Source organism: Salvelinus fontinalis, chromosome 21 (assembly GCF_029448725.1).
Source record: "Salvelinus fontinalis isolate EN_2023a chromosome 21, ASM2944872v1, whole genome shotgun sequence".
NCBI classification, from domain to species: domain Eukaryota; kingdom Metazoa; phylum Chordata; class Actinopteri; order Salmoniformes; family Salmonidae; genus Salvelinus; species Salvelinus fontinalis.
Window position 1 is genome coordinate 38,276,314 of NC_074685.1, and position 13,460 is coordinate 38,289,773.

The 13,460-nt window shown below is 42.9% G+C and overlaps 1 protein-coding gene across 2 annotated transcripts in view; it reads left to right on the forward strand.

Annotated features, from left to right (window-relative positions):
* The window catches only part of sardh (sarcosine dehydrogenase), a 96,332-nt gene continuing 82,872 nt past the window's right edge, over positions 1-13,460 (forward strand). Inside the window, exons 1-5 of one of the 2 annotated variants that reach the window (XM_055875118.1) lie at positions 1-297; positions 6,051-6,205; positions 9,203-9,380; positions 10,058-10,236; positions 11,724-11,903. In XM_055875118.1, coding sequence (XP_055731093.1) covers positions 6,056-6,205; positions 9,203-9,380; positions 10,058-10,236; positions 11,724-11,903 — 687 coding nt within the window. In that variant the 5' untranslated portion in view covers positions 1-297; positions 6,051-6,055. The remainder of the gene's footprint in view (positions 298-6,050; positions 6,206-9,202; positions 9,381-10,057; positions 10,237-11,723; positions 11,904-13,460) is intronic. The other variant, XM_055875119.1, reaches the window with a different exon arrangement.

Genomic DNA, 13,460 nt, shown 5'->3' on the forward strand with positions numbered 1-13,460 from the left:
CATTTACTGGATTGGTTGAACAGTGCAGAAGACAATCTCCCTAGAAAGTTTTTTCTTCTCGTCATCATCAGTATTTAGTGTATTTAGTTTCAGGCGTTTCTTTTACGCCTGCTACGTTTTAGGTTAGGGATGATGAAACTGCTGCCAGCGATAACCACACTTTGAGCTCGGGCTCAGACACCACACGGCCATTTTCGAGTGAGTTTCATATTAACGGTCTCCGGCTGTGTGCTTTCCCCCTCTTATTGCATTTTTGGGGATCAACTTTAATCAAGAACAGAAGCGTATAGGAGCAAAGTAAGTGTTTGCGTGTAGGGGAGCACACAACACAGTTCATTTACTTTATATTACACAACGGGTGAGTCTCATCCCGGATGCAGATTGGTTAAAACCGCTTTCCAGCCTCTGTCTATTCCACAAATTACCACCTATGACGTTGAAATGCCTACGGCCTCTTCGATTTGACTGGGTAATCAATTGTCACATCAACCAAGCTAGACAATTTGTGAACTTTGTCTCCAGTGTAAAACGCATCTAGACATTATCCCATTTTAGACTAGCACTTGGCTTAAAATAGCGGAGATTTGTATAAACTTGCTGACTGTCTCTCTGACATTTACAACATTGTTTCAGTATTAAAATTCTTTCTCCAGTTGTATAGTTACGCAATAAGGCTCGGGGGTGTGTGGTATATGGACAATATACCACGGCTAAGGGCTGTTCTTAGAGTGCCTGGATACAGCCCTTAGCCGTGGTATATTGGCCATATACCACAACCCCTCTGCGGTGCCTTATTGCTATTATAAACTGGTTACCAAAGTAATTAGAGCACTACAAATAAATATTTTGTCATACCTGTGGTGTACGGTCTGATATACCACAGCTGTCAGCCAATCAGCATTCAGGACTCGAACCACCCAGTTTAGAATTGCATATATTCCTTTCTGTATAGTTTATTACACACACACACACACACACACACACACACACACACACACACACACACACACACACACACACACACACACACACACACACACACACAGTAGGCTACAGCGCTTCTAAGTGTTGGCCTAACAAATGTTGTCGAATGTTTAATTGGCATGACACGGAGTAAAAGGAAAACCGGTATCAGATTTCAGGCTAACAAATTCAGGCTACATTGGTAAAATATTTACTCTGTTTATTTGCGAAGGCCTATGTGGCCAATAACACATCAAACTCAAGTGGGACATTTCCACTAGGCTGTTCCATTTAGACCACAGGTGTCAAACTCATTCCACGGGGGGCCGAGTGTCTGCGGGTTTTCGCTCCTCCCTTGTACTTGATTGATGAATTAACATCACTAATTAGCTAGGAACTCCCCACACCTGGTTGTCTAGGGCTTTATTGAAAGGAAAAACCAAAAACCTGCAGACACTAGGCCCTCCGTGGAATGAGTTTGACACCCCTGATTTAGACTAAAGTGAATGTTGTTTCTGTGGATGCACGATGCAGTGCTACAGGATCTCCCATTAGAGCCCAGGTCAAGTATTGGTAGCTGCCAATGGCCCTCTGTTTAAATCAAACATTATTTAAAGTTCATTTTAAAACACAACACACTTTACAGTAAAAAAAACAAAAACATTAAGGAGATAGAAGAAAAATGTTATGTATGATGGCTGTGATGTCACTAGTGTTATTAGTGTGTCCAGGTTGAGTGATTTTATTGACAGGTGCCTTTCAGGTTCTCCACACTCTCTTGCTTTGACCACCATGTGACAGAAAGAAAACAGAGCCGAGCATAACAGTATGCCAGTGGAAGGGAGGACAGTAGCAGGTGACAATTCAGTTGTAGCCATTCTGTTACAGATTTGGTAACAGAATGACACATTTTAATCATTTAATAAATCACAAACCAAGTTATCAGTAAGAACACTAACAATACTGGACAAAAATATAAACGCAACATGTAAAGTGTTGGTCCCATGTTTCATGAGCGGAATTAAAAATCCCAGAAATGGTTTCAAATTTGTTTACAGCCCTGTTAGTGAGCATTTCACCTTCTCCTTTGCCAAGATAATCCATCCACCTGACAAGTGTGGCATATCAAGAAGCTAATTAAGCAGCATGATCATTACAAAGGTGCACTTTGTGCTGGGGACAATAAAAGGCCACTCTAAAATGTGCAGTTTTGTCACACAACACAATGCCACAGATGTCTCAAGTTGAGGGAGCTTGCCATTGGCATGCTGACTGCAGGAATGTCCACCAGAGCTGTTGCCAGAGAATTGAATGTTCATTTCTCTACCATAAGCCGCCTCAACGTCGTTTTAGAGAAGTTGGTAGTACGTCCAACCGCCCTCACAACTGCAGACAATGTGTAACCATGCCAGCCCAGGACCGCCACATCTGGCTTCTTCACCTGTGGGATGGTCTGAGACCAGCTACCTGGAGAGCTGATGAAACTGTGGGTTTGCACAACAGAAAGAATTTATGAACAAACTGTCTCAGGGAAACTCATCTGCATGCTTTTTGTTCTCACTAGGGTCTTGACCTGACTACAGTTCGGTGTCGTAACCAACTTCATTGGGCAAATGCTCACCTTCGATGGCCACTGGCATGCTGGAGAAGTGTGCTCTTCACAGCTGAATCCCGGTTTCAACTGTACCGGGCAGATGGCAGACTGCATGTATGGGATCGTGTGGGCAAGCAGTTTGTTGATGTCAACGTTGTGAACAGAGTGCCTCGTGGGGGTGGGGTTATGGTATGGGCAGGCATAAACTACGGACAATGAACACAATTGCATTTTATCGATTGCAATTTGAATGCACAGAGATACCGTGACGAGACCCTGAGGCCCATTGTCGTGCCATTCATCCGCTGCCATCGCTTTATGTTTCAGCATGCTAATTAGAGGTCGACCGATTAATCGGAATGGCCGATTAATCGGGGCCGATTTCAAGTTTTCATAACAATCGGAAATCGTTTTCTTTTTTTTTACACCTTTATTTAATCTTTATTTAACTAGGCAAGTCAGTTAAGAACACATTCTTATTTTCAATGATGGCCTAGGAACGTTGGGGCAGAACGACAGATTTTTAACCTTGTCAGCTCGGGGGATCCAATCTTGCAACCTTACAGTTAACTAGTCCAATGCTCTAACACCTGATTACATTGCACTCCACGAGGAGCCTGCCTGTTAGCGAATGCAGTAAGCTAAGGTAAGTTGCTAGCTAGCATTAAACTTATCTTATAAAAAACAATCAATCAATGACTGTCATTGCTCCAATGTGTACTTAACCATAAACATCAATGCCTTTCTTAACATCAATACACAAGTATATATTTTTAAACCTGCATATTTAGCTAAAAGAAATCCAGGTTAGCAGGCAATATTAACCAGGTGAAATTGTGTCATTTCTCTTGCGTTCATTGCACGCAGTCAGGGTATATGCAACAGTTTGGGCCGCCTGGCTCTTTGCGAACTAATTTGCCAGAATTTTACGTAATTATGACAATATTGAAGGTTGTGCAATGTAACAGGAATATTTAGACTCATGGAATGCCACCCGTTTAGATAAAATACAGAACGGAATAAACGTTTTGTTTTCGAGGTGATAGTTTCCGGATTAGTCAAAGGTATATGGTTTAGAGAGAAATAGTCGACGCGTTATAATTCCTGTAATAACTTGCGGCTGAACTTGAAAGGGGTTCCTTTGTTATTTTACCGTTCATGTCTTCCATAGAGAATGTCTTGATCTACTTCAAATAAGGTCTGTGTTTCGTGCAGGCTTAAACCGCCTCGACGTTTTGATACCCATGTAAATCTCACTAGGATAAGGTAACATTTGTCAACATATTTTCATAAATCCACTCTACAATTTTTTTTAATCTTCGCTTATATTTAGCCAATATTGATCAGAGTTACCTTGTCCTATGGATATCTACACAGTTATAAAATTGGCACGGTGATGTAAGCCTACACGAAACACAGACCTTATTTTAAGTGAATCTAAAAATATCCTATGGAATAAATGAAGGAACCGCTTTTCAGATTTTGCTAGAAGATGTCATGGGAATTATGACTTGCACTTTGGTTGTCAATTCTTACCATGCCCATTATTAAAATAGAATTTCCTGCATATAGAAATTAAAGTTTTTGTTTTCAACATTCATCACAGGTAACTTAAACTCTATTTTTATTCAAACAGTTGAGAGTATTTGTCTCCTAAGCAGACTTTTCAGTATCATTGTCACTTCAGAGCTGTGTGTATTTGTATTATATTAAGTTAAAATAAAAGTGTTCATTGTTCATTCAGTATTGTTGCAATTGTCATTATTACAAAAATGTGGGTGTGTGTATGATATATATTTGTAAAAAAGTCGTAAAAAAATTAATCGTCCGATTAATCGGTATCAGCTTTTTTTGTCCTCCAATAATCGGTATCGGCATTGAAAAATCATAATTGGTCGACCTCTAATGCTAATGCACGGCCCCATGTTGGAAGGATCTGTACACAATTCCCTAAAAATGTCCTAGACTTCCATGGCCTGCATACTCACCAGACATGTCACCCATTGAGCATGTTTGGGATGCTCTTGGTCGACGTGTACGACAGCGTGTTCCACTTCATGCCAATATCCAGCAACTTCGCACAGCCATTGAAGAGCCAATATCCAGCAACTTCGCACAGTCATTGAAGAGCCAATATCCAGCAACTTCGCACAGTCATTGAAGAGCCAATATCCAGCAACTTCGCACAGTCATTGAAGAGCCAATATCCAGCAACTTCGCACAGTCATTGAAGAGCCAATATCCAGCAACTTCGCACAGTCATTGAAGAGCCAATATCCAGCAACTTCGCACAGTCATTGAAGAGCCAATATCCAGCAACTTCGCACAGTCATTGAAGAGCCAATATCCAGCAACTTCGCACAGTCATTGAAGAGCCAATATCCAGCAACTTCGCACAGTCATTGAAGAGCCAATATCCAGCAACTTCGCACAGCCATTGAAGAGCCAATATCCAGCAACTTCGCACAGCCATTGAAGTGGAATGGGACAACATTCCACAGGCCACAATCAACAGCCTGATCAACTCTATGTGAAGGAGATGTCTCTGGTGTGAGGCAAATGGTCACACCAGATACTGACTGGTTTTCTGATCCACCCCCTACATATTTTGTAAGGTATCTGTGTCCAACAGATGCATATCTGTATTCCCAGTCACGTGAAATACTGATTTCCTTATATGAGCTGTAACTCGGTAAAATCTTTGAAATTGTTGCGGTTTATGATTAGTGTAACTGGTATTATGTCACGATCGTCTATAGGAGAGAGTGAGGACCAAGGCGCAGCGAGTGAAAAGAACATCTTCTTTTTATTTTGAAGAAGGAAAAAACGAAACAAAACACTTACAAAACAACCGTGAAGCTACAAAACGAAAGTGCACACAAGCTACTAACGTTTAGACATAGACATTTCCCCACAAACAGCTAAAGCCTATGGTTACCTTAAATATGGCTCCCAATCAGAGACAACAATAACCAGCTGTCTCTAATTGAGACCCAATTCAGGCAACCATAGACTTTCCTAAACACCTACACTCAACCATAGACACAGCTAGACAACTATACTAAACATAAACCCAACTACTCTAAATAAACCCCCTAAACCTTACAACCACCCTAGACACTACAAAACCCACATAAATTACCCACGTCACACCCTGACCTAACTAAAATAATAAAGAAAACAAAGAATACTAAGGCCAGGGCGTGACATATTAGCTTTAAAAATATTTTCTATGTGTTTTTTTTGTAACAGAATGACAAGGCACTAGGCAATATTTCTTACATTTACAGAAGGCAAAACTAAATATAAATGTTTTAGTTGGCAGTCTAGGGTTTAATTGAAAGGGGGAAAAAAACAAAAATCTGACACTAGGCCCCCCATGGGATAAGTTTGACACCTTAAAGGGATGTGTATTTGACTGTCTGTAGGAGGCATAGCCATGGTAGCTGCGTAGCCAGGCCAGAATCAGACCGGTATGTGTCTCTGTGTGCAGGGGCCATGGCCTTCCTGGGGACAGCAGTGCGGAAGGTGGCTAGCTGCCGTCCGGCCCTCTCCCCCCTGTGCCGCTCTGCCACCACCTCCCGTCGCTACAGCTCCAGTTCAGAGCCCACCACGGAGAAGAGCGTCCCCTACGAGAACGTACTCAAGGTCTGTGTGATGGTTTTTGTGTCATCCTCTATGGTTATGTCCGAAATGGCACCCTAATCCTCAGTCCCTATCGGCCCTGGTTAAAAGTAGTGCATTATACACCGAGTATAGCAAACATTAGGAATTCCTTCCTAGAATTGATTTGCGCCCCCCCTTTTACCCTCAGAACAGCCTCAATTTGTCGGGGCATGGACTCTACAAGGTGTCGAAAGCGTTCCACAGGGATGCTGGCCCATGTTGACTCCAATGCTTCCCACAGTTGTCAAGGCTGGATGTTCTTTGGGTGGTGGACCATTCTTGATACACACGGTGAAAGAACGGCTAGCAGGAGCTCGTCTGAGCGGTTGGCTTCTGAGCCCTCACCTGCTTTGTCCAGTACTTAGTGCTGATTCAGATCCTCTACAGCAGCGTTTCCCAAACTCGGTCCTGGGGACCCCAAGGCGTACACTTCTTGGTTTTTGCCCTGGCATTACACAGCTGATTTAATATGATCAAAGCTTCATTTTTTTTATTTTACATTTATTTGACCTTTATTTAACTAGGAAAGTTAGTTAAGAACAAATTCTTATTTTCAGTGGGTTAACTGCCTTGTTCAGGGGCAGAACGACAGATTTGTACCTTGTCAGCTCGGTGATTTGAACTTGCAACCTTTCAATGCTTTAACCACTAGGCTACGCTGCCGTCCCTTGATGAGTTGATGAGTTGAATCAGCTGTGTAGTGCTATGGCAAAAACCAAAACGTGTGCCCCTTTGTGTCCCCAGGTCCAAGTTTGGGAAACGCTGCTCCACGGGATGTTTTTCTTCCTTTTCTTCCTGACCACCACAAATTAGTCCTCAGAAACCGTACTCTTTTCGGACGATGATAACACTCTGACCTGAGTGGGCGGCGCAGTGTCCAGATGCACATTTCCAAGCGCTCTGATTGGTTTGGAATGGCAGCGCTATGATTGTTGAGTGACCGCTAAGTTAAACCAAACTAACAGCATTGCAGTTCTTCACAAACCGGTGCACCTACTTACCGTACCCCGTTCAAAGGCACTTCATTCTTTTAAAAAGAAAGGATGACCAAGGCACTCTTCATATAATTAATTAAAATGCCTTTATTTGTCTGGCATGTTCAATAGAAACAAAGTTTTAAAAATCCGACGCGTTTCGGCCGCATGGCCTTCGTCAGGGATAAAGGCATTTTTAATTAATTATATGACGAGTGCCTTGGTCCTCCTTTCTTTTTGATGACCAATTCACCCCTTTTACCAAAGAGCACCTTCTATCTACTAAAATATACTATAGTGTACCTTAGTAGCTGTTACGCACGCTTCTGAGAAGAGGGAACGCAACTCCCTGCTATAACTCAACTCTCTGAAGTGCAAGAGGTATGGACTGTAGATGCGAGCAAGGATGACACAAAAGCAGATTTTACCGTTTACTTGGATTTATTTTCTTACACGGTAATATGGGGAAAAGGGGCTGGACGGAACCAAAGCAAAGAAAGTAAATATCAAAGTTCCCCCTCTCCTATCTAACCTGCCTACCCACTTAACTTACCTAACTTAACACCGCCTGGTGCCCTAACCAAAATACAGGGGGTGGTCCGCCCAGGTCTTACCTAGTGTGCCTAGACAGTAAATATACTATGGGTATATGTATGCCCGCGGGCCTCTTGCCTAAGCACTCCCAAAGTGCCTTCTCCTTCCCCCCTGGGAACAAATGAAACAGAGTAATTATTAATGATTTCACAAACACTCACAAACACAGGACATAGAAAAACTGCTACCAACAACAACAGTACATACCACACTTTCTGATACACAACCCACACTATATCACAATCTAATTTTTCTCTCTCAATCTCCAAATCTCTACTCCAAATCTCATCTCCTCTCTCTCCTCTCTCAATCTTTACTCTCTTGGGCAGAACACTGGCTTTTATCTTCAGGTGGCAATGGTGATTAGAGTCAGCTGCTTCTTGACGAGGGGGGCGGGGTCAGCTCCAATCACCAATTAGCCTGGGGTTGACCAATCAGCTGGTTGGGGAGTACTTCAGGAAGCCATCTCCTGAAACACACACTCAAATACAAAACAGAACACAGAAACTGGGGAACGTAACAGTAGCGCTTCCCTTCCTCCTCTTTCAGGCACTTAATTATTTTGTCTTGCCCATTGAATGGCACACAGTCCCTGTCTCGATAGTCTCAAGGCTTAAAAATCCTTCTGTAACCTGTCTCCTCCCCTTCATCAACACCGATTGAAGTGGATTTAACGAGAGACATCTATAAGGGAGCATAGCATTAACTTGGATTCACCTGGTCAGTCTGTCATGGAAAGAGCAGGTGTTCTTAAGGTTTTCTGTACTCGGTGTATCGCGTTTTATTTATGTACGTTGCAAGGCCGTCGTTGTAAATAAGTATTTGTTCTTAATTGACTGGCCTGGTTAATTAAATACATAGGTTAAAGGAGGACCACAATGGTAATGTCTCAAACTTATTTGTGTTTACAGCTTCTGCCCCAAGCATTAGACTCCTGAACATCTAATCAAATGGCTACCCAGACTATTTGCATTGCCCCCCCCCCCCCCCCCCCCCCCCTCCCTTCTATGCTGATGCTACTCTGTTATTATCTATGCGTAGTCACTTTACCTCTACCTACATGTACATATTACCTCAACTAACCGGTGCCCCCATACATTGACTCTGTACCGGTACCCCCTTTATATGGCCTCGCTGTTGTTATTTTACTGCTGCTCTTTAATTATTTGTTTTGTAAATTTTTTACTTAACACTTATTTTTCATAGAACTGCATTGTGGGTTAAGGGCTTGTAAGTAAGCATTTCACTGTAAGGTCTACACTTGTTGTTTTCAGTGCAAGTGCCAAATAACAATCTGTTGCCTGTTAAAAAATATATATTTTTCATATAAAGGAAAAATCTAATAAATGTAGTTTTACTATGTGTGCCTTTAAAAAAAAAAACGATTCTATTTAAACAAATCTCATGGTAGGTGGAGGAGGGTGGCAGTGGGCCTACCAAGCCCCTTCCCAAGTCAGCAGAGGCTGTGGTAATCGGAGGGGGAAGCCTGGGATGCCAGACAGTCTACCACCTAGCCAAGATGGGCATGACCAACGTGGTGCTGCTGGAGAGAGACAGACTGACCGCCGGAACCACCTGGCACACAGCAGGTAGGTAGTACCCACCTAAGCACCCAGAAGCCTATCCAGGCTGTGGCTTTTGCTACTATGGATTCATTAATGTGTCGGGTTGTTTTGTAAATGGATCTGTCATGTATATCAGTGTTTTTTTAGCCCTGGTCCTGGGGACCCAAAGGGTTATGTGGAAGATGCATTCAAGGTGATGTCACATTAAATGCCGATAGGAAAATAAATGCATTATGATGACCACAAGGGTGTACCCTTACCATGCTTACAGATCCCCCCCCCTTTTTGGTTACTTGACCTAAATTGCATTCTCTATGAAAATGACCATAGAGCATGATTTATAGCCTCTGGGGGGGTGGTGACAGAGGCATTATGACATTGCCAGCTGAAAATCTGAGCTCAATTTCCAAAAAGACAAGTTCTGTAGCTTTCGTAGGATATGCCACCGATGTTGACGCACTGCGGACCCGGGACTGGGTTCAAAACAACCACGCAGTTGAACAGGTTTTAAAGGAGAAGAATATAACCTCTGGGATTGTTAAAGGGGAGTCTAATTGGCCGGAAAACAAATGTACTTACATATTAGTCCCCCCCCTCGCTCTGTCTGTCTTCGTCTTTCTCTTTCTCTCCCTTTTGGTCTCTCTTTCTCTCTCCTGCTCCCTCACTAATCGTCACTGTCTCTTGTGGTGTCTCTGTCCCAGGTCTGCTGTGGCAGCTGAGGCCCAGTGATGTGGAGGTGGAGCTGCTAGCCCACACCAGACAGGTGATCAGCCATGACCTGGAGCAGGAGACCGGTCTAGAGACGGGCTGGATCCAGAACGGAGGCCTCTTCATCGCATCCAACAAGCAGAGGCTGGACGAGTACAAACGTCTCATGTCGGTACGCTCATACAGGACCAGACTACACTGGACTGGGGTCTTAGGTTAGACTGGTTGGGGTAGAGGTGTCTCTCTCTAACAAGCAGAGGCTGGACGAGTACAAACGCCTCACGTTGGTATGTATTGTAGACTGGGCCCTGCTGCTCCAGAATAGACTAGACTCAATGGAGTAAACTTGTATAACTTGTTAGGGTAGAGGCTGGGTACTGTACCTATGAGCCTTACTTGTCCAGACTAGACCTACCCCTCCAGCGAATTCAGTAAATAGGCCAGCGGTAACTTGTGCGTGGGTGTGAGATGAAATGCCCAGTTTGATTTTATTAGGATCCCCTTTAGCCGATGCCAATGGCGACAGCTAGTCTTACTTGGGTCCAACATATAACGAAAAAGACATTCGACAAAATACTTTACAATTTGCATGGGGAGAGGTGTTGTGCCATGAGGGGTTGCTTTATTTGTAATTTGAAACCAGGTTTGCTGTTCACTTGCACTCATGGCCCTGTATAATACTGTAGGTTTCCTTGAATTTGTTCTGGACCTGGGGACTGTGAAAAGACCCTCGGTGGCATGTCTGGTGGGGTAAAGTGTGTGTAAGTTGACTATGCGAACAGTTTAGAATTTCCAACACTTTTGTTAATGTTTCTTTTAAAAACAAAGTGACACAGTCAGTCTTTTCTCAACTCTTAGCCAAGAGAGACTGGCATGCATAGTATTAATATTAGCCCTCTGATTACAATGAAGAGCAAGACGTGCCGCTCTGTTCTGGGCCAGCTGCAGCTTAACAAGGTCTTTACTTGCAGCACTGGACCATATGACCGTTTTTGATAATTGCACAAATGATCTGGAACTCAAATCACACAACTCCCATATGGGGCAGGGGGAGACAAGTTAGCAAATATAGTGGATTTATGAAATGTAATATTGCGGTGTCAACATTTCAGTCTTTGAGCTAGGGCAATTCCATGGTAATAGAATTATGCTGAGACTTAGATTTCACTTTTATAATGTGAACAAAAAAAAATGATTGCAAAGCTGGTCCTACTCAGTCTCCTTTTCAGTTGGAATAGTTTTCATAGTGTTCTATTGTTTCCAGTATTTGTCTTATATTATCTCCAATGTATCGTCCATGTAAAAAGTATTGTCTGATTTAGGATGATTAATATCCGGCAATACCTTTTTTTAAATTCTATGCATTTTGCTAGGTTTTTGGCATCACAGCACGGAAGTGTAAGGGCTCTCCAGTTTAGGTGGACTGGATCTTTATATTTACCATCTGGGTCCTGTTTCAGTAATGGTGAAATCAGACCTTCTTGCTGAGTACCTGATAGTCTACCATTTTAAGAGAGTGGTTAAAACATGTTAATAACAGACCTTTTTGAGTGGAATTGCCCACAGTGAGAATAACCTGTATTTAATAGAGGTTCCATGCAAAATGGAAGTGTGGTGCTGTCTCACGAGGATGATGTCATTTATTGTTATTCTCTCCAGTTGGGGAAGGTGTACGGTATCGAGTCCCACGTCCTGTCCCCCGCTGAGACCAAAGACCTGTACCCTCTGATGAACGTAGATGACCTCTATGGCACGCTGTACGTCCCCAAGGATGGCACCATGGACCCCGCTGGCACCTGTACCACCCTGTCCAGGGCAGCCACTGCCCGTGGTGCCACGGTAAAGATAACACTCACAGATGCATGCATACACGGGCTCATTGGCTTGTGATGATTAAGCCTGGCCTGCGACTTCAGAATCAGTGTCAGCCTCAGCCCATGAGGGGAATCTCCTATTTGGCTAACGGTTAAGATGTTGGTTTCTCCCATGGGAGACCAGCGTGACACGCATGCACACAAGTTCCTTAAGCGTTACATGGCTTGAGTATTGAGTTATTTGCTTAATTATTCTCTTCCCACTTGTGTACTATTAAAGATGGGAACATTATCTTGACACCGGCGTACAGTTGCACCTTAATAGGCAGTAAAAGACATTGAGTGGGCTATAAACCTGCAGTTCCTTAAGGTAACAATGTTTTTTCTAGACCGCTCAGGAGCAGAGCAGGCTAGTTTCTGACCAGTTTATCTGTGTTTTGTAGTGTAGGGAGATCGTTGAACCCTGAGCATCAACTCTGTAGTGTCCAGTCCACTGTTCCATATTCTCTTTCCTGCTATTAGTGATACTAATGAATATTAAGACAGTAAAACTTTTAGATGGCCAGCGATAGATACCAAACTATGGCACTTTATACTCTGTTGGTACTACTGTTGGCATTGCTCCTGTAACACCCACTCACCTACTCTCAATGGCACAAAAAGCTCCTGAAGAATTCATCGCTATGCCATTATGGTTTTACCATATAACTACTATGTGATTGTATGTTATAACCAATGTTCCCTCTAAGCTGTGGATGTAGCTCCCAAGAGACTGCCCTGCAGAAGAAAAATCAGTCCATGCAGAGAAGCACGAGATTGAACTTCACTCAACTTTTTCGAGTTTTCCCCGTTAGTTAACACTATCAACGTGTCCCTTTACTGTGGGAATTGTGATCGAATCAATGCAATATTTGCCACTTTCAATGCAACATACCAGAACGAACTATGCAAGAGATTTTGTTGTAGGCAGAGCGTATCGGTGTAGGATTCTATTGTATTGACAAGCAATACTCAGGCCCGTACTATACACAGACCGGTGCGCCATAACCAATCTGAGCTGCAGTAGGCTTATATGCAAATAGACCATTGCCATATATGGATTCGTGCCATTCACTTTAAACTGGACTATTTTACAGCATGAGCTGTCGTGATTATTATGCATTCGTTTTGAGATCAAAGCGAGAGCAGCATGTGTCCACGTGTGCTCATTTTACATTCTTTGCTAGTTAATGATTTAGTAGCCCAGTTATTGATCATTTGTAGTCAGCAATGTGGGAGTGATTGCTTCCTACAAGAGCACCAAACGTGTACATTTCTAGCCATCTCTGAAAAGCTAGCCTGGTAAATACCTTTATTGTATCTTGAAAGGGCAGTGTTTTATTTTGAGACAGGCTTGAATAAGCGAAGTACCCAGTAGGCAGAGGGTAGCATAATTTGTATGATTCTCTGTTATAATGGTACGGAAATAATAATGAATTGTGGTTTCTTGCATCAAACAACACAACAAAATGTTCAGTCACCTCTTTGTCTGATAAACTGGTGAGTGTCAAGCCCTGCATGTTTTCTTTCCAAAAGGCTCATG